This window comes from Plasmodium knowlesi, assembly GCF_000006355.2.
Source record: "Plasmodium knowlesi strain H genome assembly, chromosome: 10".
NCBI classification, from domain to species: domain Eukaryota; phylum Apicomplexa; class Aconoidasida; order Haemosporida; family Plasmodiidae; genus Plasmodium; species Plasmodium knowlesi.
Genome location: NC_011911.2, coordinates 213,263 through 240,475, shown reverse-complemented (window position 1 = coordinate 240,475; position 27,213 = coordinate 213,263). Strand labels below are relative to the sequence as shown.

Genomic DNA, 27,213 nt, shown 5'->3' with positions numbered 1-27,213 from the left:
AAACGTGAGAAGCATCGCAATCACTTATCATAAAATTCCCTTGCCTGTGCTGCGCTGTCCGCGCGTATTAGCGAAATGGCATACTGGCTGAACAGTGTACTAGCGTTCCCACTTACCTCTCTAAGCCTATGCTTAATCACGTGGGCATGCATATAAATACCTATGTCAGCTGTGTGCCACTATGGAAGGGCATGTACAATATGGCAAGCTACGATTTACAGAATCTTTTTACTCACACATTTAACTTATTCGTTTTTATAAAAATTCCATTTTTTCCAAGCTGGAAAACTTGAGTGAACAAAGCATAACAATTGAAAAAAAAAAAAAAAAAAAAAAAGTGAAAAAAGAAAAAAGAAGGAATAAGCAATTCCAGGTAGAAAACTGGCACACACATTGGAAGGGAGAAAAATTGTCAAAAAAAAAATGCGAAAAAAATTTAGAGCAAAGTTGCAGAACAAAACTTAAAAACTAAAATCATGCTAAAATTCAAATACTACACTAAAAAGCACAAAAAAAAAAAAAAAAGGGGGAATAAATTATTCCATTTGGAAAGGTACACCAAGCAAGCGCGAGCACTGTAGGGAAGCGCATTAATAAGGTCTGCTGCAAGGATGAGAAAAAAATCTCAAACTTGGAAACAGCCTGTCAGTAAGTGGTACTCCTTAAGGAACTATCTTGAAAAAATTCCTGCGAAGAAGAAAAATAGACAATGTCAAGGGGGCATACACATAAAAAAAAAAAAAAAAAAAAAAAAAAAACTAAGAAAGCAAAGCATGTGATGATTGAGCACACTGAGGGATTATGCCCCCCTTCTATGTTCACATAAATATCCACGTGCTCATGGACATGTTCGTTTCGTCTGCACTTACGTCAATAATGTCTGTTGAGTGTGTTTCTTGTTGTTATTGCCGAAGGGGAAGTTTTCCTTGGCGTTTTCCATGTTCTTCCTTTCTTCCGATATTGGGCCTTGATTATTCTCAGATATGCTCTTGTCAACCACAACGAAGTAGCCATTTTCAAAAAACATGTCTACACTTTGGTCCTGCCAGAAAGGGATACATTAGTAGGAAAAAAAAAAAAAAATAAAATAAAATAGCAGTCCGCGCTTAAATCGCATTATACATAAAATTGGCACCCGATTTCTATTTATAAACATGTGCATTTTTTTTTTTTTTTAAATTACCCAAGTAACTGCGTTAATGACTTCTTGCGCTTCCTCTTCCGTGTAGACAACTTTGTTGGAAATTTTCTTTTGCGTTAATTCTTTAGAGGGGAACAAAAATGGCAAATTAAAGTGGAGGTGGCAAATGGGAGTAAAAAAATGAATGGGGTGAATTCCCTCAGGTGTGGGGATAACGCTTAATTTGTAATTTCACTTTTTTTTTTTTTTTTTTTTTTCTTCTTTTCCTTATTACCCTTTTCCGAATAGGAACTATCAAAATAGTTCATCTTCATGTTCAGGTCATTATTTGACACTGCAAATGGGGCTAGGTGAAACAGGGAATGTTCCATGTGGACGGAAATATGTGCACACAAAAAGGTAGAATTCCTCTGACAATGCAATCCGCTGTTGTACCAGCGCCTGTGATACATGTTCATAGCACTGTCCTCCTCTTTTGCGCATTTTTATTTTCTCCCTCATGTACTCAATTGTCAGTTTTTATTCTTTTTTTTTTCCTTCCTTATCAATGGGTGGGCTTTACCGTCCAGCTTCATTTGCTCTTTATCATTTTGAGCTTTTCCCCTGGGCAAATGGTTTTCCTTTTTCTCTGTTTTGTGTCGAAAGGGAGAAGAATATGCATTGGCATTTTTACTTGCTGTACGATTGGCCGCTCGAATTCGCTCTGAGTCTCACCAACATGTACGTAGATACACACACGTAAGGTGGAATACACAGATGTAAATCAATATACGCTTGGCGAGATACACTATTCTCTCTCTCATATGTACCTCCTCTGGTTGGTACGACAACAACTTCATCTTCCTTTCCATCGTTGTTCACAGAGACTACCACAGTGCCACTCTTTTTTTTCATTCCACTTTTCGGTTTGTTCTCATTTCCCTTTATTACATCTTCTACAGAACATTCCCTTTTGTTGTTCGCAGCATGAGCATAGCTATTCGGCTTTCGTTTCTTGCCAAAGGCTTTTTTATCCTTCATATTATTTTCAGCGACTTTTGCATTCGTACTTTGGATCATGCGCGACATGAAGGACTTCCAGTTGTTCTTTTCGAAGTTGTTCTTTTCGCAATTGTTATTTTCGCAGTTGTTATTTTCCGAGTTGGTGTTATTCACGTTAGTCTCATAATTCACTCTAGTTCCGTTCATACCATGATTCAAGTGAGATATATTTCCCCCCCAATTGGTGTACTCACTTTTTTCCCCATAATGGTGTCCATTGATATTATGGATGTAATTTGCGCCCATCATTTGATGCGTAAAATTTGTGTGCGCCATTTGATTCATGTAATTTTTGCCAACCATTTGATGCATGCCTTGTGGAGCTACATGCCTAGATTCCCTACTCACTGTGGATTGGAAAGCATCAATTTTTTCTTCCTCAGGTATTCTCCTTCTAAAATACATGTCTATATATTGAGTACCCGGTCTGGATATGTTGCAGTTCTTGCCTTTCCCTCCATTCTTGTTCTCATTAGTACCAACGTATCTTACACTAGGTTCAAGGTTGAATTCTTTCTCAACTTCCTTCTGAGTAACGTTTCCCTCAGCTATGTACATAGTGTGCGGAAACTGATATCTTGAGTTTGGGCAATACTCGTCTATTTTAGCCTTCACATCGGTAAGTAGCATGTTGGAGAATCTACAAGCATGTTCACAAGGGGGGGGTAAGCATTTCAAATGTGGCTCACATGGTTTGGTAGATTAACTCTCTGATTTCAGTGCATACGAGTAGAACGAACAGATATGAATTATATACTCTTCACTATACAGTAAGCTTGAACAAATATACATATATAAATGCGCTTACTTCGGGATGATGGGTTGTCCGCGTACATCCTTCTGATATGTCTTGTGGATCTCTTCCAGTTCCTACAAGAAGGAACAATTCCAGCAGGGCGAAATAAAAACAGAAAGAAGTACAACATAAGAGAGACACGAATATGTGAATGAAATGGTTCCGTTTTTTTTTTTTTTTTTTTTTTTTTTGCGCCATTTGCACCACAGTTTTACACGTAACAACATATGCTCACTTCTTCCGTGCTATTACCTTTTTCCACAGTGCGGATAAATTTGCCATATTTTTATTCGAGTGCACTCCGTAGATATTTACTTTGTAGTTACTCTCTCTTAGCATTCCTACGACACAACAGGGGAGGGAGGATGTTTGAAGGATGAAAATTTTCGAAGTAGGAAATCCGTTCTAAAAGGGACATAACAATGTTGATGTGGATATCGGAAGTAGTAAATAAAGCTATAGCCATAATGGTCAGCACAGCTAACGTAGAGCGGTGGTAATAAATCTTTACTCAGAGCATCCATTTCGTGAAAAATGGAACACATGTATTCGGTCTTGAACTTATTAAATCCTTGAACCAAGTAAATGGGGCGCAGCTGATCCTTCCTTTGTTGGAAGTAGTACAGGATAAATCTGAAAGTAAGGGGGGCATGTAAAATGAAAAAAAAAAATCATAATTTAGAGTCGTCAGCGAGCAGTAAATGTTTAGTATGTGGGGGGAAGGAACAAAACGGATAATCCATGCTTACACAATAGGAATGAAGAAATTACTATTTTTTTTTTTTTTTTTTTTTTTTTTTCAGATGATATGTCGAAAAGGATGAGCACACTACATGCATGAACGTATGAACATTCGTCTACAAACGAATGCACACGCGAGTGTGAACTGTCTTCACCTACTTTTGACACAAATCTGAAGATAACTTCAGCACATGCTTGACACCCAGGATGGTAATCTAAATAGCAGAAGAAGGAATGTTTGGTTGAGGGAGATTTTTAAGAAAGCTCCAATCATGTTAGCTTTCTTCTAGACGACGTTACAAATAGTACATAATAAACGCTCATATGTATGTGAAGTTGCCCATTTGAGAAGTGTAAACTAGGCAACATGAACAGGGCGGGAAATTTATTCGCGTGGTTCACCACATCAAGAAGGTGATCTACGATTTTTACACACTGCTATAGCACGAATGATGCTCAATCTTTGTGAATCGTAACTTTTTCTTCATGTGAGGAGGTGGCAAGCACAGTGTACACATGTATAGACAGACGGGGGAGGCGAAATGCAAAACGGTACTACAGAATAATTCTATATCGTTGTCTCTCGAACAAATTTATAACGATTTATGTTTATACATGTATATATGTATATGTATATATCTATGTATATGTATATATGTATATATCTATGTATATATTTTTTTTTTTTTTCGTGTTTACGATATATCCGTCGGCTATGAGTGAATCGAAGAAATGAAGCAGGTGCTGTATGTTTGATATGTTGTTAGTACTTCGCATATTTTTTTTGGGAAAACTAAAAATGGGGCTTTTCTTTCAGCTGATAATGAAGAATTGTTCATGTAGAGAGGATGTAGGATTTGGTGAGTAATGTTCTGGCAGTGGGAAGGCGTAATTGTGGGAGGTGCTGCTTCTCCACCTCTCTAACCCATGCACACACACAACAACGAATACGCGCGTAGGTAGGTACATGGATGTGCACATGGGTGGGTGGACACTATCCCTGCGTGACACGAGGGACCCCTATATTCACTCACCAGTGCACGTAAATACACGTAAAATACACTCACACGTACTTGTATATTTCCTCGATGGAGAAGGAGGAAGTTTCTCTGTTTAACAGGACGAACAGAATTTTGAGAACGAGCTAGTCAAGTTGCAACAAAAGAGGGGGAGTGGAAAAGTTGAAGCAAATTTACCCGCACACTGGGTAGACAGCTATGCATATAAGAATTTGAAAAAGGAAAAAAAAAGAACATGCTTGAATGGGATAATATGTCTGTAAAGAAGTGTGCCAATCAGTGGTGTAGATAACGAATTGAACAAAGGGGATAAACATTCAATTTTGTTACATTAGATTTCACGAAGTGGAGTTATATTTATGTGAATGTTCGTATCGGGTAATTTTTTTGTTCATTTATTGGACAAGGTGTGTGGTGTTTGTTTACTTCAAAATGGCAGACAGTAATGTTGGGAGGAAAAAATGATTGAACATAAGAAAACTAAATAAGAAGAAATACAAATCCTGAAAAAAAGAAGGAACATTTGGCAATTATTAAATTGCATTGGAAGAAAATACATTTTTTTTTTTTTTTTTTTTTTTTATCTCTCCCCATTACAGTTGCATACGCATCTGTTGCATACACAACTGTGCACGCACCCCCCGTGGAAAATCTACGAGTGCGCTTGGACAAAATATTCATTTTTCCGAAGACGCACGACGGAATGCGTAAACATGTGCACACAGAATGTGTGTGGAATGATGGAAATTCGGAAGTGACATATCGGAGTGGAGAATCTGTGGAAAATGGGAAGTAAATCGAAGCATAATGGAGCAGAAAGATTGTTACTGCGTGTGCACAAATGTACACATTTCACAAGCGCAGATTCCACATACGTGGCTCGACTGCAAAAATTGTTTGGATAGTAGAACAAGAGCGAAGAAATGTAACGACAGATGAGGAATGCGAGCAAATATAAATCATTAATTTTTTTCTTTTAAATGAAAAAAAAACAATTGTCATTTTTGTACAGATAAAAGAAGAGAGAGATAATTTAAAATGTACAATATTTGTAATATTTTCTGAATTTTTTTATCTCAATCTGCAACTACGTTGCTAAAGGAATACTAGGTATTCGTAGGTTTGCTCTAGGTACTTCTAGGACTTATGCTAGGTACTACTGGGGTTACGTGTGTGCATTGGCAATATTTGCTAATGTGCAACCGGTTGCTATCATTTTATAGTTATTAATTGCTGTAAAACGTTTGAATTAACATTATCTACTTTACAATTTTTCTTACATTTGTCGTAACTAATACCATTTTTTCAATTTATACGCGCATGGCGGTACATTGTGCATGCGGTTTTCCACTCAATGTAGAGCCCGAGGAATACAATTTCTATAATTATTTTGTCACTCTCTGGATTCTTGTGGGCGTTATATTCTCTTTCATAGTGCAATATTAATAAGGAGATTTTTTTTTTTTTTTTTTTTTTTTCTTTGCGAATATTACTTATGCGAAATAATTAGGTATACAATTAGTGGGAATTCTATAATATTCGAATCCCACGTAGTCTAGATGGTTAGGATATTCGGCTTTCACCCGAACGACCCGGGTTCGAGTCCCGGCGTGGGAAAAACAAATAGAAAAATTTTTTTAATTAAGAGAAATTTTTTTTTTTTACAAGGAAAATTTTAAAAAGTTCCTTAAAACATTATTATTTTTTCACGTATTTATTTACAGTTCCATTATTTTTTAAAAGAAAAGAATATAATTCAGCAAATTCCAACATATTTAACAATTTTTAATTGATAATAATGGAAAGTACCAAAAAAAAAAAAAAAAAAAAAAAAAAATTAACCAAAGATTGTTAATCGAGCGCTATATTTTCTAGTTCAAAAAAAGGGCAAAAATTATTGTTCAACATAGCATATGACTTCTTTTACTAATATGAAAGTTTAATATACGGCGAAAAGATAAGGAAATAGATCTGGTTCTATGGATTCATTTTACCCTGTTAAAAAATAATTCGCCAGTGTGATTATATGTCCATTCCACCACTTTATTTTTGCGAGCATCGAAAACTGTAAACGTGCGATGATGAGTACCTTTCGCGGATAAGTGAGTATTTTCATTTTTAATTACCTTTCTTAAAAGAGCATTTTCTTGTTACGCAGATGTTACCCCCCCCTTTTTTTAAGTTAATCCTGGTAACTTAACATTCTATTCCCTGCACGACTGGTTGTTTGATCATCTAACAATTAAGCACCCCCTTTGTAGCCCTTTTACTGAAAAAAAAAAGAAAAAATTTAGGTGATTACTGTCACATGAATTTTGTAAATATGTGGTGTTGGACGGAAAAACCATTGATATTTCGATCTCGCTGAGAAACGTTTCTACGTCGTTTGTACAGTGGTGCACCTGTTCGCCCCGTAGAATGTCAAATTTAGAAAGTAAAATGGTAGAGACAGCAGGCCAACTTATGCAGGTAAAACCATAATGCCAGATTTGTGCCGTACCTTATAATTCGCAACTCGAAGTGGAGACATAAAAAAATGAATAATCATCCAATATTTTATTTTGTTCAGTGCATGATAAGAACTTAGGAATTCTTTCTTTTTAGAAATGAGCTCTTCTGTCTTTCAAATGTTTAGCCATGAACTTTCTGTTTCAAATGGGGCTGAAAAAATAAAGGGTCATTCGGTTGATTCATTTTTATGATTAAAAATGAACCCCACAAGGTATTTTACATAAATAGAAGTTATGCGAATATTTTTTGCACATGTGCCTTATGCAGATGTGGTTACATTTTATAGTATCGTAAAAACTCTTTTACGCTCACAAAATAGGTGAACAAGAAAAAAAAAAAAAAAAAAAAGGGTAAGGAGCAGAAAACATCACATCATCTGATTAAATTTTATCCGAATTTGAAATAATACTATTCTTTTCTGTTTATGCAAATAAAATAAACCAGTTTACGAATGTAAAATAACAACTTTCAAATCATTGTAACAGTTCAAAAAATCTGCACGAGGTGGGGTTCGAACCCACGCGGTCTAGTGACCAGAGGATCTTAAGTCCACCCCCTTAACCACTCGGGCACCCGTGCTCATAAAGGAATTTTTTAAAGAAAATCTAATTTCTTTCGTTGCGCATAAAAATGGAGATCCTATAGTCGCTCCGCATTCGCTACAAAAAACAAAAAAAAAATTAAAATAATAAATAAAATAATTCCTCCATTTATGTTCATCACTATACGTATAATTAATACCATTATAGATCAAATAAACACATCCATTTAAATGTAAATGCATTCCTTCGATATATTTTTAACTATAACTTTGATTTCTATACAAGCATGGCCACTTCCTTTAATAACTTCTTGCCGAGTTGCAGCGTTGGTTTTTCCTTTCCTTTTTTTGTGAATCCATCCGTGTTATGAATGAATTTGATCGTTCGCGTATTTCTTCCCATTTTTTATAAAACTAACACTGGATATTTGAAATGGCATTTTTCTTAAAACCACCAGAAGTCCAAATTGCGCACGTCCAGTGATGTTTTCAAATGGATGTTTTTCTCAAACGTTTTGAAGAAAACAACTTTTTTTTTTTTTTTTTTTTTTTTTTTCAATTTTTTGTTAAATTTTTGGGAGGTGAACGGAATATTTATTTCCATTTTATTTGAATTTTTTTTTTTTTTTTTCCTGCCCCTCTCGGTTGACTAAAAAGGGGACATTCGCAGATATCCCCGCGTCGCAGCTCATCCTTGTTAGATAGTCTTTTACCCTTTTGGATAATCTTTAAAATGGGTACTGTGATAGGAAAGGCAATTCCTGACAGTTATAAGAATTATATCGTGGACGAATGTGTGTGCAGATATCTTCCCTTCAAGCAGGTGTGGTGATGGATGTGCATACTCACACGAATATTTATCCAAAACGTTTTGCCGCAACAAAGGGGGAATTATTCCTCATATGAATAATATAGTAGAAAAATTAAAATAAAGAAAACTTTCGTATTTATGCACATGAACCTCTTTAGTGGACATTAATCCGATCCATCCTGAACTTAGTTAAGTATCAATACGCTTATTGCGCAGGGCATTGCTTCATTGGGGGGTGGGTAGGCACCTTAAAGTTACACTGCACCGGATACGTAGGCGTATACACCCTGGAAATGGAATATTGATTTCAGAAGTCGTAAGTCATTAGGAAGAAATATAAAATGAAAGCCAACCTAAGGGGACGAAAATCAATGTAGATGGATCACCCCTTACCGGCGTAGCCATGTACTGCTTCACCAGAGAGTAAAAATGTGCACACAACATTGTACCTCTTGGGAGAAAAAAAAGAAAAGAAAAGAAAAGAAAAGAACATTTCCTCCATGGAATGATAAACTGTTCGGAGGCAATTGTGTCAAAATGTTGTCATAAGTGTAGACAGCTTTGATCCAAGTCTCTGTTTTTAATTTTTAAAATAAAGGAAAATAATAGTTCATGGGTTTATACTCTTACCGCGTGAAGTTGCCGTGGTAGGGGGAGAAGCAGGGAGAGAGAGAATTCCCTGGAATATAACTCATTAAGGGCTATATTTATTTCACCCCCCAAAATTCTATCAAATTGGTATGAATTCAAATTGGGGGAATCTAAACGGATTGTCCTTTCTCACAGTTGATAATTCGATTTCATTTTTGTGTTAACGACGTTTGGGAGAAGCCAATTCGTCTTTTCTACTTTCTATATATGCCCATTTATTTGTGCAGAGAGGTAACACGCCGAACTAACCTTTGTTCACCGTGTGTTATTTGCCACTTGTGCGGTGTAACAAGTGGAGGGAAGGAAAAGGAAAATCCTTGCTACTATATTTTTATGCGATAACAGCTTGAGGCGAGTACGATGCTACTTAGCCAATTCGTTTCCACAATTAAATAGAACACGAAAATAACACCGATGGTGTTATGCTACATACGGGTTGTACATTCTATATTAAGCATACCATTCCGCTGTTACGTACTGTGAATCCGCCAAGCTATGCATTACCGTTATTTACATCATTAGTGTTGGCACCATTTCGGTAATGATTTTCCCGAGACTATGTCCCTCCTTTTGATCGTATAAGTTTGGAAATATATACGCCCTTCTATAACGTATTAGAAATGCACCCCCCCCCCTTCCTATTGTGCTAATTAGGACATGTACTTCTTTTCCCTTTCCCCTGCCTCATGAGAAACGTTCTAAATGCTTCGGCCAAAGGTTTTAATTTCCTATGCATTATTAAAAAGTGAAGGTATCGTACTGAACTATGTTAAGTTGGGGGGGTGCTCATAAGGATTATTTAAGGGGCAACAGAAAAATGGAAAAATAATTACCGCTCTGAATGACTAACATAGGCATCAAGGTTGGGCAAAAATGCATAGTCTTTTATTTCTGGAGCACTAGCTAGCTTTTTTTTTTTTTTTTTTTTTTTTTTTTTAAATTGGAGGAAACTTCGTATTCACCTTTTTTTTGTCACTATCGTGTTGGGGAGAAAAAAAAAAAAAAAAATTACCCCCCTTTTTGTTCGACTGAAAAAAGGCCATTTGGGGTGCGAAGTTATACATTTAGATGAGTTTTTTTCTTTTTTTTTTTTTTTTTCCCGAACGGTCGGTTATTCTGGACTACCAATGGAAGAGGACGGGAAAGACGAAAACGGCTCAGCGCATCATGACATATAGGCGAATAGAAAAATAAATGAGTAAATATTTAGAGTAACTAATTGTGGAGCTCATCCCGAACGGGTCATACAAAAGGGAGGTTAGGGTTATGCTTGATTTTCCCTCAACCGTGTAGCGCAGTCGTGTATGTTATACGGGAAATTGCATAAATGCATAAATGCATGTTCATGTAAAAATACGGGGAAGGAGCCACCTCTCTAAATGGGAAAGCTAAACGAAGGGATGGAAAAGGCACGGGGGGACAAGGATGGAGCCGAGAGTAGCAGTAGCAGTGACTTCGTGTATGAACCGAGGAGCGTACGGAAGAAGAGATTTATGGATAACCTGGTGAACAGCTTTTTAAGTGAAAAGAAGAAGAGGAAAGAACAGGCGGATGATGACGATGGAGGGGAAGAAGACGGAGAAGGTAGCGAAAGAAATGATTCAAGTGGAAATTCCAGTGGGGCAGAAAATGGGGACAAACAAAACGAAAAGGAAAGGCATAAAAAGGATGGTAAGGGAAAAAAAAACAAGTGTGTTAAGGAGGTAAAGAATCAAAGCCAAGTTCAGGTAAACATGCAAAAGAGCCTCCTGGAGACATTCTACAAAATGAAACTGCAGGCACAAAACAATGAAGTGGACGAGACAGAGGAAATTCGAAAGAAGGAGGAGAAAATACTAGCGCAGGTGTCCAAAGCGTTAAATGCACCACTACAATCTGTGAAAGAAAGAGCCAAAGGTATCGTTTATAATGAGAACTTCAAAACAATATGGACACTACCAAGCAAGTATAAGCGGCTAAGTGATAAGTACGTTAGTAAAGTGAGAAATGTATTGTATATTGATGTAAATGGAAGTGATATTCCACCACCTATTAAAAATTTTCGTGACATGAAATTCCCTAAGCCAATTTTAAAAGCTTTAAAGAAGAAAAAAATTGATAAACCTACACAAATACAAATGCAAGGATTACCATCCATCTTGCTTGGTAGAGACATCATCGGAATTGCATTTACGGGCAGTGGGAAAACCATCGTTTTTGTTCTCCCTTTGGTTATGATTTGTTTGGAAGGAGAATTGCGATGTCAAATTGAGGAAGGAGAAGGGCCACTGGGCCTTATCATATGTCCATCCAGAGAACTAGCAACACAAACACATAATGTTATAAAATATTTCTGCGAATTTCTGCATGAGGGTGGTAAGTACCCAATGTTAAGGAGCTTATGTATGATTGGGGGAGTAAGTACATTTGATCAGGGACGAGAAATACAAAAAGGAATACATATGGTTGTAGCTACCCCAGGGAGACTAAATGACATGTTAAATAAAAAACGAATGACACTTGAGCAGTGTAGATACCTTTGTTTTGATGAAGCTGATAGGTTAATTGATCTAGGGTTTGAGGAAGAAGTACGTAATACATTGGATCATTTTTCCAGACAGAGGCAAACGTTGCTATTTAGTGCAACCATGCCAAAGAAGATACAGGAGTTTGCTAAATCTACTTTAGTGAATCCCATAATTATCAATGTGGGAAGAGCAGGTGCAGCTAACTTGGATGTCATACAAGAGGTGGAATATGTAAAGGAAGAATTGAAACTATCCTACCTGTTAGAAGTGCTACAGAAAACTGGACCCCCCGTTTTAATTTTCTGTGAAAATAAAAAAGACGTAGATGATGTGCATGAGTATCTGTTACTTAAGGGGGTGAATGCAATTGCTATTCATGGGAATTTAGGGCAGACAGAAAGGCAGGAAGCCATTAATTTATTTAGGGAGGGAAAAAAAGATATCTTAGTTGGAACAGATGTGGCCTCGAAAGGGTTGGATTTTCCATCAATTGAACATGTTATTAATTATGACATGCCAAAGGATATAGAAAATTATGTGCACCGAATTGGTAGAACCGGTAGATGTGGGAAAACTGGAATCGCTACAACGTTTATTAACAAGAATCAGGAAGAAGCCATTTTGTTAGATCTAAAAGCTTTACTGATTGAAGCTAAGCAGAAAATTCCTCCGTTTCTAGAAATGCTTGATAGTAAAGGAATCAACTTAAAAGAAATCGGAGGGGTCAAGGGTTGCTCCTACTGTGGTGGCCTCGGCCATAGAATCACCCAGTGCTCCAAACTGGAGAGTCAGCGTAACAAGCAGATATCCTTCACCAACAAGGATATCCTATCTAGCAGTAATAAGCACAACAATATGCAGGCTTACACGGGGGATTGGTAGGGTAAACCTGTAGAACTGCATACATTGCGTTGTCCCTACAACACATTACAGGGGTGCACCTTCTCCGTCTAAGTACATCGTGCTACAGTTGTTAAAAAAAATTAATTTTACGAGGGTGGTTCCCTTTTCAATAGTCTGTTTGTTGAAAAAAAATATATAATAATAATAAATAACCATTGAACAAATGTAGAAGGGGTTACATAAAAACGACACAACAGGGTGTGATCCCTTATGTATATACACTTTTATGCTTTTTTTTTTTTTTTTTTTTTTTTTTTTTTAACCCATGGGCGATCGCATTCGCTACATGTCTGCAAAACTGATATCTGCATTTTGTCAATCTGTATAAAAGAGCACCATACGGTGTTATGATGAAAAGGGAGTACGTACAAATAAACACTCCATTTTATTCCTGTTCACTTGTAAAACACCCTAAATGTTCATCTTTCGCTCAATGAGTTCGCTCACTGGTTCCAGAGAATAGTGAGACATATTCTCCATATATTCGTGTGGCTCTATCCGATCTATGGTATTTCGGAGAACATCCAGAGATAACATACTGCTCTTTATTCCTGGCAACCTTCTGGACATGGCCACGATATCCCTATCCATTATTTGCTTAAATACTTCTTGACTTCCGTATATCAAACCGGTTCTTTTTAAAAAATTCTTTTCTTCATTTAGTAAGATTTTGTCGTGAAAATGTTCAATGTTGTTTTCCTTGGCTTGCAAATTGATGTCCCTTATGGTGGTCACATCTTTTATTCTGAAGTCGTAATCGAGCCTATCAAGGTGACGGGTCTCCATTTTTGTGTCGTTGCGATAGCACAGAGTGTAGATGGCAGAGGAAGGGGAAAGTACAGGGGTGCGATGGGCGTAGTGTCTATAATATGTATAAGGAATGACTCGCAAAACTGATTAAATACGGCGCGTGACGAAGATGAGTTGCGAAAAGAAATACTCCCCAAATGGCCTTTCGATCGCGCTTCCCTATTTTACTATTCACCAGCTTTTGTGCAAATCGGAAGATCAATGAGATGAACTTTTCCCTTCACCTTGAGTGATTAAATCGGGATATTTCACCAAAGAGGAAAACAAAAAAAAATATATACATATATATATATAATATATGCTAAATAAGAAAATGTATCAGTAAAAAATGAAGGCCACCAAACGTTTTAGGTGTGTCACGCAGAATTTCACTTTACTGTAACGTTTTGTGCTCGTCCCATACGATAAAAAAAAAAAAAAAAAAAAAAAAGAAACACTACGATGACAGGTAGGCTTCCTTTTAAGGTTTATCTGCTTACAGGTGAAGTGCCCTTTAAAATAAAATAATTTTCCTTTTAAAAAAAAAAAAAAAAAAGAGAAACTTCCCCCACTTCCACATCGACTTCGACCTTTGGCCGAACAAATTACATGCCCCCTTTTTTTTTTTTTTTTTTACGCCACGCATATTTAACATTTCGGGTGTTCGTTTGGGCGAATGATACACCTGTACACACATGGCAGGTTAAACAAGTCAATTTATTTTTCTCCCTCTGCCAACCTTCCGGCCACTTGCCCCATTTTAGAGAATTTATATGTGCCAATTTTGCATGCCTCAAAAGGAATATATAACCGTTTTTAACTTTTCATGTGGAGGCCGTATATATTTTTACGTACCACTCGCTGTCGCGTAGGCTGGAAGGGGATGCTAAAATGTGGCTTGCCCATTTGGAAAAAAAAAAAAAAAAAAAAAAAAAAAAGGACGAAAGGCAGTGAAAATGGTCCGCATAAATCGAACAAAAATGAAACGATTGGAAAGGATCCATTTGTTACAATTTCATCGGAGGGTAGACTAAAAACTTTCCGCAGTTCACACGCACGTATATGCCGCATACGCACATGTAACAATGGTATGTTTATATAAAAGGGGTGGAAAAAAAGAAAAAAAAGAAAAAAAAAGAAAAAGAAAAACAAATGGGACACGCTACAATACGTGCACACAATGTGAAGAGGGGGATTTATTGTACGCTTCAAAATGGGGAAAACAAAAAGGCGAAAATGATGATATCGTTAAGGTAGAAAACACGATGGGTTCCTCTTCATCTGTAAATATCGCTTTGCACCCGTTGTTCACGTCTGCGTCACGCTCAACGAAAAGGCCTTCACGAAGAGAAGCTTGTACAGCGGTATCTGTAATAGGTGGGGAAATGAATACATACAATATCCGTTAATCGAATTGTACAGAAAGCATAAATATAATCCATTAAAATTTCTCCGTTTGCATTGTTAAGCGTGTTTGCACACAATGCTCTTTGCATCATCTGGCGATGAAAAAGAGTTAGTCATTACCACTGATGTGGAATCTGTCCTGACGCACAGTTTAACAACCTTCTTCTCAGGCTGAATGGCCACTTCGCTCAGTATAACGAGATTGTTGGTTGTTATGCAGGCGAAGTAGTACAGTTCCTGTGGGGGAGGTGATGGGGGAGCAAAATGATCGGTGTTCGGAGAGAGAGGTATACAGATATAGTTTCGCACTGCAGCGACGCTATCAATTTTTTCACTTAGGTGAATTGAAGAGAAAAATAATTCAAGGGGTAGTTAACCATGCTACCAGAATAACACCTCCTCTTTTAAAAAAAACCACCTACCATGTTATTCACATTCCTTCGGGCTATTAGTGAAATATTAAATATCTTCATCCTCTTGATTAGTATATCGGAGGTAATAACCATGGGACTTGAGGCCATCAGTATGCTCTACGAAAAAGTTAAAACATTAAAAGAGGATGGAGATGGATAAATCAATTGTGTGTCTATCGAAGGAGTGTCGTACATAGTAAGTAGTTGTAACTTCGTCAAACAGGACACATGTATTTTCAGTGTACCTCCTTCGAATCCTCTATGAGCTGCCATTTTTTTTTGAAAATTTCCTTCTCCATGTTGAAATTCTCAACGAAAACAATGAAGATATCATAGGGCACATTGAAGTAAAAAATGTCGATACTCGTTTTTATGGCAACCTAACAGGTGGAAGGGAAAAACAAATGGTGATTACGCAAGTGCGGTTATGTTAAACAATTTCCACACACACATGGAGAGGAGGGTCCAAAAAACAAAAAAAATAGACGAGCTTCTGAACTTACTTGCAAAAATAGAGGCGTCGATGGGGGGGTGTTCGAATTTAGCATATTCGGAACAAGCAAAATTAACATTTCTGAAGGGAGATGAAGAAAAGGGCGAAAATTATTTTGAAGAGGAAATAAGATACTGTAAATAGAGGCAATTTTAAATATCTTCTGTTTAAAAAAAGGGGAGTTTTCTTTATGGACCTGATGAATCCGTCTATCCATTCGTCTGCCACAACTTACCTTTTGTTTCTCCGAAGGAAATATTTTGGACATCCAAATTGTTTGGCGAGGAAAGTCCAAATCTGAAATGAGGAGAGGGTCAGAAGAACGGTGATAAATGTGTGCACAATAGGATCCTACTACAGGAAGAGGAATGTACATTCATTAGTAGGCGGAAAAAAACGTTGGTGGAGGTATTATTCTCTTTCTCCCCCTTTTTTTTTTTTTTTTTTTTTTTTTCTCATCTCCTTTGTGTGCTTACGAATTTTTGTTTATTTGCACTCCTGATATGACAAGGGGGTTTGGCGTCTGATTGGTCACAGCGATTTTGAGCTGTATCTTTCCTGCAGAGGTGGGTTGTGAGGGAAATATATTATACAAATGAGTATGCACAAATGAGAGGGAGGAATTTACAAAAGTTGCAACAGATGTTACCACTCAAAATGGTACACGCGCGAAAAACGCTTCTATTGAACGTTTCGTGCGTATTCTGAGGTGGTCATTTCCGTGCAAAGCATGCACATATACACCGTTTCTGAGAAAGGTGAAAAAAGGATACCTTCAACACGATTTATGGAGGACAAAATGGATAAGCCCGTTTGGCCCTTCAAGCCAGTATCTTCAGGTGATAAGACTTGGACTAATTTAACCGGGGGAGCACTTCGCCTAGGTTTTGCGTTACTAGATTCATCATCATTGAGACCAATCAAGTCCATCGATTTCTTACTATCATCTGCGTCGTCATCGTCATCCTTATCATCATTAGCATCATCTGATGAGTTATTAGATGATTCACTGGACGACCTGGATCCCTTGGACTTCCTACTTTCACTAGAATAACTCTCATATTTTTGTCTTTCCATTTGTTTTTTAAATTTAGAAACATTATATTCATCCATATTATCAATACGATCATCATCATCATCGTCGTCTTTATCATTATGTAATGCATAACTGGCCTTCTTCGAAATGAAGGTTTCTGGAAGTTTGTGATAAACAGAAGATAACATTGAAATATTTTTAATTAATTTATTTAGAACCTTTGTATCTGTAATTTTATTATCTTCCTGTATAGGTGGTTTTTCTGCTAGTACAATTTTTTTTGCAATTTCTACATTTTTGGATAATAATCTCCAGTAGATAAATGCTCTGTCTCTTAAGTCAGGGTTGTCACTTTCCTCGGTGGCCAATTTTAACACTTTGGTAATTATATCTTTTGTATTTTTTGAGCATTTTAAAAACAATTTCACACTGGCAGTTAATATTTGTAATTGTACATTGTATGGTTCGTCGAGAAAATTTTCTAAAAATGAGTCTATCAATTCATCCGCGTTTTCGATCCTTTCAACATATTCTCCTATGATCCAGATGAGAGAGGCTTTGGCATTAGATTCGTCTAGCGATTCTAAATTTTCACATAGAATGGTGATGATGCTTTCGTACTTATTTGGATACTTTCTAAAGATGTCCTTAATAACTACTATGCACTCCTGAATCACATAATTAATTTTTGTGTCTATTAAATCAAGCAAAATATTAATGCATTTTTCACTTGACTGTGGCAGCTTAATGGCGCAACTGCCAATTGCTCGTACACTTTTTTTTACAAATTCTACATCGACTTCTGTGGAATATTCTTTCAATTCGTATAGGACAAGATCAACATTTTTATCTGATACAAGACGAATAATTATGTCTAGCTTTTCCATCTTTACATACGCAGGTTCGTTATACTTACAGAAAAACATGTTAATTTTATCGACGAGCATATGTGGCAATTTCTGCGTTATCAAATTTATGTTCCTTAACGCTATGTATTGTATTTCGGGTTCTGCTGATAGAAGAGTGACTAATGATGGACTTAACTTCTTGTGTACATTTTTGATGAACTCTTTGTCGTTTATTTTATCTAAGAGACTTAGGATAACCTTAATGGACGAAAGGACGACTGCCGAGTTCGCATGGGACAATCTGGGAAGTATCCTTTCTAACACCCTTTCTGCGTCTTTACTGTTTTTTGGTTCATATAGAACTAGGGCATCTAGGATAAACACTTGGCCCCATTCTACACACTCGTTAATTGCATTAAGCAATTTATTCACATTATTTTCATCTTTATTTATCACATCTTTTAATATACTTTTGTTTGAATTTTCGCATATATCTGTAAGGGAGATGATTGCATTGGCTACCACCATGGCGTTGTTGTCATCCAATATATTCAAAAGCGTTTCGATGAAGCCTTCTTCTTCCACAAGCTTAGGCGATATGTCATACAATTTGGCGATACAAATCACAGCTGTCTTTCTCACATATGGATCTTCATCCTTCAGGCACCTTCTCAAGGGTTCAATGAGATATTCTGTAATTTGTTCCAATCGGATGCAACCCATGGTTCTTATGGCTAGTGCCCTGATTAGGGGGTTTGGATCGGATGAGTCTTTTCGGAAGGTATTTACTGCTAAAATGGCTAACTCTGGTTGCACCTTTGCATAATTTATAACGTACAGGTATACGAGTTTCTTCAATTCTATATTCGACGTCTGCATGCAGTTTACTACATCGGAGAAAAGTGTGGATACATCTTTTCCCACAGTCATTGCGGCGATAATTTTTTTTATTGCCTCCTTTTTTTTTTCTTTGTGGGAAGAATGCAGCTCCTCCTTCAGTTCATGGATTTCCCCCTTCTTGGTGGTTTGGAAGTACCGCAGGTCCGACATTTTGGAAAATCTTCTGCTAAAGAAATTGGCCACTGCTGGGCCAAAGGAAGTGCCGGTCTCGGCGGTGTATTTGGAATCCGTTTTCGTAATCAATATGACTGTGCACAAGGGCACAAACGTATAAGTCTTGTAGGTGGTGGTATGGAGGTATGCTCCGTGTGGAAACGCCTACTGGCACCAACCCCAGGGAGGGAGCAAAACGGGGTGCTAAGGTGGGGTAGGAGTATGCACGGTGTGGGAACGAGTATTACGCTATTGAGAACATTCACATGCATATGTGAGGTGTTTTCTCCTACGGGGTTGGTATCTCTCGTCCGTTCAGCGTAAGGCGTCGCTTCAAGCTCCCATCTTATTTATGCCCGGGAAAGATGGTCTTGAAGATGGTCATCAGAACGATCCTCAAAAATAAACGCTAAAGATTGTCGCGCATTTATTGCCCCCCCTTTGGCGCGTTCTCTCAATTTTTATCCCTTCGTGTTTCTCTCAAAGGGGGTTAAATTCTTCCAGCGAAAGAGACTCACTGACATGAAATATTACATCCCGTAAAATGGATAAACGAGAAGGGTGAAATAAAATGTTTCCATCAATCTTTGGGCTAACTTACTACAATAATAATTTGCCCTTTAATTCTCTACGCAGTTCCCCCTCTCGATTAATCCCCCTTTTGCGTATTTTTCTTTAAAATGGCTTAATTTTCGCATTGAGAATGAGCTATGCATTTCCTTTTTTTTTTTTTTTTTTTTTTTCCAAGATAAATAAAATTTCCAAACATTTACGTACGCATATACATTAGAGGTAGGAGCAAAAAAAGGAAAAAAAAAAAAAAATCATGGTGTAAAGAAATATATAACTGCGGGAGCACCGAAAATATGTTTACGTATGGACAAGTTGCATACGTCAATAGTTAACTTCGCATTGCGGAAGGAAGAAGAAAAAAAAAAAAAAAGTTCAACAGTTTTGCTACATTATTTACATATACTATTTGCTATTCCAATTGTGTTTTTTTTTTTTTTTTTTTTTTTTTTCCAATTTGAGTTTTAGTGCAGGTGGCCCCTTCCTTACTCTTTGCATGAACGAACATGTTCTGATGGATGCCAACCCCTTTTGAAGCCTCCAAAATGGCAGTTGGCGCGTGAGGGTACTTTTCCGTGCGTAACGCAGCTTAGTTAAGCAGGGATAAGTAGGGACAACTGTGAGAAGGCCTTTCCCGAACGGGTTCATAGTTGCACTTGCAAATGTCCGCGTAAAAAGCCAAAAAACTTAAAGTTATTTGAATATGTTGTATTTTTCATTTTTTCTTTTTTTAAATGTGCAGGTAAAATGTGCAGGTAAAATGTGCAGTTGGGTGTGTCAAATGTAGAGCTGTATGTGCGCCCGCACATGAGACAAACTGGTTCATACGAAATTTCAAAAGGGAAGAAAAGTTGCCCATTTTTTGTTAGCAAATAGGGTAATATATAGTGTGTGGTGGTGGGAAAAAAAAAAAGTTCATGAATTGATGGAAAAAAAAAAAAAAAAAAAAAAAAAAATCATGTGCATGTATATATGGATATACCCAAATATACACATAATATGTGTATATTAGTGACTATCTTGAAAAGCCCCCTTGGGAGGCTATCACGAAAGGTGATGAGGTAGAAAAGCGAAACTGCCACATGGCACACTTACATATTCGCAGAGACGAGTTTGACGCCTCCTCCCTTGTTGGGGTTATATAAGGAGTTGTACTGCTTTCCTCCCCTCTTTGGGTTCTTTCCCTTTTCATTTTTATTTTTAAATCGAATATTCTTCTGGAACTGTTCATCTGTTGATGATCTATTTAAAACTTGAACAAGGAAATTGGATCTCATGGTTAGATTTTGCGTTTTGTCAATAACTTGTTGGTATAAGTTGGGCAAAGTGGTAGATATTTCTATGCAGTTCTTTTCACTGTCAATTTTGGCATCCAGTTTAGCATTTCTAATGAGATTAACAATCCATTTCTCTGCATCATCTCTAGGCAGGTTAACCTTATTTGCAATCATGTCAATGTTGATAGATTTATGGATGCGACAGTAGGTCTCGAAGATGATGTATCTGCTCTGTTCCTCTATAAATGGCTTTAACTTAAATAGAAAAATATCTTTTTCACAAATGGATCCCAACTCAGCAATACACTTTTGAGCCATATTAAAATCGTACTCAGTAAATATAGAAATTAGTAAAGAAGTGAAAGGATCTGTATATTTAGGCTTCAGCAAATTTAAGGTATTCAGGATAAGCTCAAAATGGTCTTTCCTATTTCGGTAGAATATGGCATACACACAATAGTATCTAATAATATGTGGACATATTAAATTAAGAATAGACAAATTTTTTTCATCGATAAACCAATCTTGAAGCATAGAAAAGGAATTATTCTTTGGGTATATAGTTTTTACATATATTAAATACATGAAGAAATGGAATATTAAAATGAGGGACCAATGAATTAACCAACTTCTCTGTAAAATAATTTCAGTTTTTCCTACTTTATCTTTATTTAGTACCTGACTCAATTTAACTATTGTTTCTATGCATACGTTTATTTCATTTACAATCTCTTCCCTCACGACTAATTTTCCTTCTTCTGTTTTTTGTAAAATGTAATCATCATTATGTAGGTTGGCAAAGAAGCTGTTAATGATATTACTTATGATACCCCAGTAGCACAATCTCATTTTGGGTGAATCGGAAATGTTAATGATTATTTCTGAGATATTCAAAATGTATAGGAGTAAATGTTGCTTGCTCCTTTGGTAATCTTTTTTCTGGTAGTAATACCTACTTAGCTTTAAAATTTTGTCATCTATATTGTCCGTAAAATTGTAGGTCTTTGTTTTTTCGAGTACATTTACGTTACACCAATCTCTCAAGGACATGATACTTTTCTTTTCCACCGTTGCTCCGATTTTGTTCATTTGATCATTTCTGTACATATTCATAGCTTCCTGGAAATCATCTATTTCGACTTCCAAGCTATCCAGACAGTTCACGATAACTCCCCTGTTTCCGTTGGTGAATTCATTTTCGATGTTCACGATTTCCTTTTCGCACCCTTCCTTCAACAGACCCAGGCTTTGGTCGATGTCGGCTTCATTCAGCACCTGCGGCAAGGAGGAGGTAGTTAGAAATGTGCGCATGGCATCGCAGTGTGATTGACTGTGATGCATCTCGTGGTGTCATTTTAGCATCCCGGAGTGACAACACGGTGGAACAAATTAACACGCAAAAAAGATGGATAAACAATACATACAAGAAATCATCCAAAAAGGAACATGCAAAGGAATGTACGACACGTTTCCTTGGAATGGTCCTCTGCGTAAGAACCACCACACAATGGGTTATTTGCACCCTTCTTAAACGTTATAAAATTATACCTTATTCTCCTTCATCCAACTCAGAATTATCTGAGTCATGTGCGGATCCAGGTAGGCGCATATTTTGCTGATCAGATCTGCTTGGTCATGGTTACTGCTCTTGTTGATTTCCATGTTTCGCCTTTGCTCTGTCGCGGGGCCGCGGGGATAATGATAGTGGTGATTGGTCGGTCGGTCTCCTTTTACCAAATGGTTTCGAGTAGTGATTCTACTTTCTAACACTATCTTTTTAATTTAGCCGCTGTGGAGTCGCTCGTTAGATTTTCCCTTTCGAGGGAGGCTACTGAATATCATATATGTATATTAAAAAGTACTCCCTTTTCTTTTTTCCGTTTAATTTAATTTGATTTAATTTTTTTTTTTTTTTTTTCCAGTTGGCAAATGTTATTCAGAATTTTATTTTAAACTGCGAAATGGCTCTAAAATGTACATTTCCCGACTAAATGCTAGGAATGTTGCGTTTATTCGGGGGATAAAAAAAAAAAAAAAAAAAAAAAAAAAGGGCACAATTCTTACGAAATGATATTCATCTTAATGGCCTTTTTTTTTCCGATAATTGTAAGAAATATGGATGTAGGGTGAGGAGTAATGCGCGATGTTTCTTTTTTTACGAAATTTTCAACATTTTCAAATGGGAGAAGGAGTTATATACCAAATGAAGGAGCACATTTGTGCAAATGTGAAAGTATATATGTATAGCGCTTATTTTGTATATAATTATGTATGCTTCTTGTATCCACGTCACTTCGCATTTAGCACGCACAACAATTCCCGTTCGCTATATTGCAAAGGCACTCTCGCCATGGGAAAAAATATATTATATCAGTGCAGAAAATTTTGTTTCGTCGGTGACGCACAGCTTCCTTAACATGTAGTGGGCGCAAATGATGGAATAAAATTTTTACCTATAAAAATATATTGGCCTACATTTGAGGGGAGTGTTACAGAAGAACAGCAGTGGACCTGTTCCTAAATTTTGTTTTCCTTTTTGACCCAGCGGCGGATCCAGAAAAGTTTAAAAATGTATAAATATTCGAGTAAGGTATTTTTTTTTTTTTTTTTTTTTTGGAGGGGGCAAAAAAATTTCATTGCGTCAATTTTGTTTTCGTAAAACTGTCCCGTTCCCCCCAAAATGAAAAAAAAAAATAAATAAATAAAAAAGGAAAATGTCAAATTGAATAGCCGGAACAATGTGCAGTCAACTTTTCTGTCACCCACGCGGAACGGTCTCTATTCTACTTGCTACAGAAATGTATATCCTATGTATGTTCAGTATTCCGGGAAGGACATAGGGGAAAGGAACACCTACATGTTGTCGTTTATACGTCGCTGGGAAGATGGATGCGCATTTGTCGAAGTTGACAGAAAAAAGGAGAAAGATTTTAAAAACGTCGTTGTAATATGGATAACGCTCTTTTTTTTTTTTTTTTTTTTTTTTTTTTTTTTTTTCGTATCTGCCCAAGTGCATCATCACTTGTGGGTACATTTGATATAGGTGACCATCTCTTACGTGGCATATTTTTAAAAGTTACTACATGTGCGCGTGTGAAGGTAAATAAAGGTGTAGAACGTAGGGGAAGCTTAATCGGAAAAGAAATATAGAAACTGGAAAATTCGAGCTATGCGCATTCCGTGCAAATTTTTCCCAAGTGCTGTGGCAGCACATGCGTAAAATCACGTCTCATTTTTCCCTGTGGTGTATTTTACCAAATGGTGCATATGGCAAGATGGCCTCCTACTGTGCCCTCTTGTTCAACCCGTTTCGTTAAAAATTGTATTTATCTTCTGAAGAGGCATAGCTCCGTCCGCATTACATTCCATCGATTTTGTCAAATAATTGTTTACTATATTTTGAACGAACGAAATATTCGTATTCGTGTAAATTATTTTTGCATTTTTTTTTAAAACTTCTTTATAAGACTGCGCAGATTTGAAAGCCACCAGTATTAGCCACAGATCATTCGCAGAGGTGTTCTTCTCAACCGGCTTGATAGTAACCATTTTGTATTTGACAAATTTAAAAAATCTCTGTAAATCAATTCCGATGCTCACCACGACGCAATCGTCTTTACTGGATAGTCTGAATTCTACTTCGTACAAGTTAAGCGTCAATTCAGTTTTCTTGCCTTCCATTTTAAGATTCCCTTTTTTTTCTGCACTCAGCCCAGCGCTTTGCAAGGATTTCATTCCTTCTGCGCTTTTTTCACCATCTTCATCCGAATTTAAGTTGTTCTTTTTTTCCGCTCTCGAATAGGATGAGTTGTGTGCACCATCATTTTGCAACTCGAAGGGGCGAAAAAAATTAAAAGCAGAATTTCTTCGCTTGTCATTGTTTCTTTTGGGAATCTGCGCATCGCACGTTGCACCACTGGGGGGTTGATCCTCCTCGACGTTTTCCAAATTTGTTAAGCGAAATTTAATCTCATCAAAGTTGATGGAGAGGGTAGCAAGGAAACAGTTCTTTTCATCTGTCCTGTTCGTCGCGTTGGATGTTGTCGTAACTGTCTCGTCATCGGATAAAGATGAGGCGGAAAGGTTGCAGAAATTGTCCAGGGGGTCTTCAACAATCACCTGGATGGAATAATTATTGTTGCAAAGGAATGTCAATATTTGAAAGGCACTATTTATGGATATTAGGACGGGCCCCTTCGAAGTAATAGAACATTTTTCAATACATTTGGGATCTGCTTTAAATTTGACAGGCTTCTTCTGTAGTGTATGAGGATCGAAGACCGTATTACTTGCCCCTTTTTGATACTCCGAATTTAAGTGTACATTTCTGTAGGCTTTACAAAATATATATTTTCCTAACGCCTCAAAAGGGATTCGAAAAGACATCCCTTGACTGTATGGGACAATTTCGTGTATTCTTTTCTCATTTATTTCTAAACCTAAGAACCACTCTACTCTGTGCACCTGAAATACGGAACGATAAGTTGAAGAATCTTCGAAATGGACAATGTTGTTTACGTACATGTCACCCTTTATGCGTATAGGATTAGAGTAATCATCAATCATATCGTCATAGCGTGAATGAAAATATGAATTGTCTGTTATGTTAACTTCGTGTAGGTACACTCCACAATGTATCCTTTCTCGGCTCTCTTCTTCCTGTTCAACTTTTTCATGTTCCACATATTCTGGTAAAATGATGTCTTCACTTGGTGGTTTATTTTTTTCTTCTTTTATTTTTTCCAGTGATTTTAAAATATCGCTTAATTTAAACGATTGGTGTTCCTCCCTTTTTAAAATGTGAACTTCATCTTCCAATGATATTGGCTCGATGTGGTTCTTAACATGACAGTGCTTCATATAATGATCCTTTCGATACAAATTGCAAATATCCCTTTCAGGGGGGAAGGCAAAAGAGTCGTCACCGTCATTTTCTCTTTTCATCTTTTTCCATGCTCTACTACCTTGCTTTGCATTTTTAATATGTAGGTGTAGGTCTGGATCAGGAGTTCATAAAAGGGGAAACTGTTTCTAACAACAAAATGGAAGAATTACCGAAATTAGTTTTACGAATACCTGGAAGATAACCACGATTTATTTGTGTATCTTCCAAAGAGATAATTAACAACCAGACTAAAGGGCGTTTTGTAAAAGTTGTAATTATAAATTGGCCAAATGGAAAAGTCCCTGTGGCTAGTGAGGCGACAGACTTTTCGATATGTTTCTTTAATGGAATTATTTCATTTTTCTACTAAACAGAATACGCTATAAATTTATATGTTTTTGTAGTTCTCATGTGTTATTTTCGCTCCCGTGAAGCTTCTTTTTTCCTTGAAATAGTAACATATATGTTGGGGGGAAATTGTTGCGCTTCCACTGCACCTGTGTGTCATTCTGTGCAGACAGTTTGGAGGTTCTGCAAATTGGTCCATCCCAATTTGTGCTATTCAAAGGGTATTATCACCGCATGTGAGTGGGGGCTGGTAAGTATGAAGGAGTTATTTCGGGACCCGTTTATATGTATGTATGTATGTATGTATGTATGTAATGCTTTCATTTGCCCATGACCTGTTCAAAAAAAAAAAAAAAAAAAAAAAAAACGTAGCAATGTGGAAAAGTTGATATGAGCGAATTGTGCTCCAAGTGGGGAAAAACGTAGGAACATGAAATCCTTTTTGTCAAATTCGTATACACAAATTTACTTACCTACTTACATGATAAATTAACCTTTAAAAATGCAGGAGAATAATTCATTGTCTTTTCCGCATTTATCACAACCGTTTGCGCAATGTATTTACTTTCCGCCGCCATGTGGAAGGCAAAAAAAATGCAAAGAAATGTTACTCGTGTGATGAATTTTGCAAAATTATTAAACGGCATTCAATTGCACGTCGTTCCTTTTCGAGGTAGAATAAATTGTCTATTCACTTCCAGAAATGGGAAAAAATGAAGATTTCAAGAAGTGAAAAAGTGAAATAGAGTAAGACGAAAAAATGAAAGGATAACGAAGGTGATTCATACAAATTGGTTTAACAGGGGAGGAAAAAAAAAAAAAAAAAAAAAACTTTTGTCAGTGTATGAAAAATGCACAAAATGAAGATATTGAAAGAAGAAATGGCAATTAAAAAAATTGTTAAAAAGCGCTCTTTTTTTAAATGCCCACGCGTGCATCGTTTTACAAAATTAATTCCCCTTTTTTCGTCATTATTTTTTGTCTTTTTGTTCGCTTTTTTTTCTGCCCCTTCTACAACATAAAAGACAACCATAAGGAAATTAAAATTAAAATTGCAGTCAAAGTTAAGGAACGGGAAAGGGAGAAATTTCCTTCACATATGTGGAAAATTTCTGTTAAAAATTAAAAGTGGAAATAGGGGGAATAACCTGCAATAGTTTACTTGCCTAATTGCATGGGCATGTGTTTACGTACGTGCTCGAGGAGGAAAAAACATGAGGTAGATTGAATTGAAAAATTTCCCAGCGTCAGCTTTTTCCGAAGGAAGTATAATAAAAAGCTGTACATGCATAATTGGCATTTGGGGGGATGCGGAACAGGGCAAATAAAAGATAAGTTAATTAACCTTACAACACGCATTTATGCGAAGATGTTTCCTACCTTTTTCCTTCCTTATATGAGAAAAGGAATTTCTTCGATTAACATATGGACC

At 36.8% G+C, this 27,213-nt stretch overlaps 6 protein-coding genes and 2 non-coding genes across 8 annotated transcripts; 2 read left to right on the top strand and 6 right to left on the bottom strand.

Moving 5' to 3' along the window:
- Nucleotides 1-662: 662 nt before the first annotated feature.
- On the bottom strand, nucleotides 663-4,496 carry PKNH_1005100 (conserved Plasmodium protein, unknown function; the record flags this gene model as incomplete). Its single annotated transcript, XM_039114092.1, has 11 exons — nucleotides 663-687; nucleotides 870-1,042; nucleotides 1,184-1,263; nucleotides 1,416-1,487; nucleotides 1,704-1,769; nucleotides 1,951-2,822; nucleotides 2,991-3,052; nucleotides 3,231-3,319; nucleotides 3,490-3,611; nucleotides 3,879-3,934; nucleotides 4,419-4,496. The coding sequence occupies 11 exons, from the start codon at nucleotides 4,494-4,496 to the stop codon at nucleotides 663-665; spliced, it is 1,695 nt and encodes a 564-aa protein (XP_038969712.1).
- Nucleotides 4,497-6,282: 1,786 nt separating this feature from the next.
- PKNH_1005000 lies at nucleotides 6,283-6,355 on the top strand. The gene has a single exon. It is a non-coding gene; the product is annotated as a tRNA-Glu (tRNA).
- A 1,390-nt stretch (nucleotides 6,356-7,745) lies between these two features.
- On the bottom strand, nucleotides 7,746-7,828 carry PKNH_1004900. The gene has a single exon. It is a non-coding gene; the product is annotated as a tRNA-Leu (tRNA).
- A 2,803-nt stretch (nucleotides 7,829-10,631) lies between these two features.
- On the top strand, nucleotides 10,632-12,641 carry PKNH_1004800 (ATP-dependent RNA helicase DDX41, putative; the record flags this gene model as incomplete). Its single annotated transcript, XM_002259496.1, has 1 exon — nucleotides 10,632-12,641. One exon carries the CDS (start codon nucleotides 10,632-10,634, stop codon nucleotides 12,639-12,641), a length of 2,010 nt encoding a protein of 669 aa, XP_002259532.1.
- A 432-nt stretch (nucleotides 12,642-13,073) lies between these two features.
- Nucleotides 13,074-13,448, bottom strand: PKNH_1004700 (proteasome maturation factor UMP1, putative; the record flags this gene model as incomplete). The annotated part of the gene is made up of 1 exon (XM_002259495.1): nucleotides 13,074-13,448. The coding sequence occupies one exon, from the start codon at nucleotides 13,446-13,448 to the stop codon at nucleotides 13,074-13,076; it is 375 nt and encodes a 124-aa protein (XP_002259531.1).
- Nucleotides 13,449-14,759: 1,311 nt separating this feature from the next.
- On the bottom strand, nucleotides 14,760-18,698 carry PKNH_1004600 (AP-1 complex subunit beta, putative; the record flags this gene model as incomplete). Its single annotated transcript, XM_002259494.1, has 8 exons — nucleotides 14,760-14,819; nucleotides 14,979-15,095; nucleotides 15,281-15,388; nucleotides 15,517-15,651; nucleotides 15,775-15,845; nucleotides 16,000-16,061; nucleotides 16,241-16,322; nucleotides 16,538-18,698. The coding sequence occupies 8 exons, from the start codon at nucleotides 18,696-18,698 to the stop codon at nucleotides 14,760-14,762; spliced, it is 2,796 nt and encodes a 931-aa protein (XP_002259530.1).
- A 1,664-nt stretch (nucleotides 18,699-20,362) lies between these two features.
- On the bottom strand, nucleotides 20,363-22,210 carry PKNH_1004500 (eukaryotic translation initiation factor 3 subunit E, putative; the record flags this gene model as incomplete). Its single annotated transcript, XM_002259493.1, has 2 exons — nucleotides 20,363-21,823; nucleotides 22,097-22,210. 2 exons carry the CDS (start codon nucleotides 22,208-22,210, stop codon nucleotides 20,363-20,365), a joined length of 1,575 nt encoding a protein of 524 aa, XP_002259529.1.
- A 1,638-nt stretch (nucleotides 22,211-23,848) lies between these two features.
- On the bottom strand, nucleotides 23,849-25,492 carry PKNH_1004400 (conserved protein, unknown function; the record flags this gene model as incomplete). Its single annotated transcript, XM_002259492.1, has 1 exon — nucleotides 23,849-25,492. The coding sequence occupies one exon, from the start codon at nucleotides 25,490-25,492 to the stop codon at nucleotides 23,849-23,851; it is 1,644 nt and encodes a 547-aa protein (XP_002259528.1).
- Nucleotides 25,493-27,213: the final 1,721 nt, after the last annotated feature.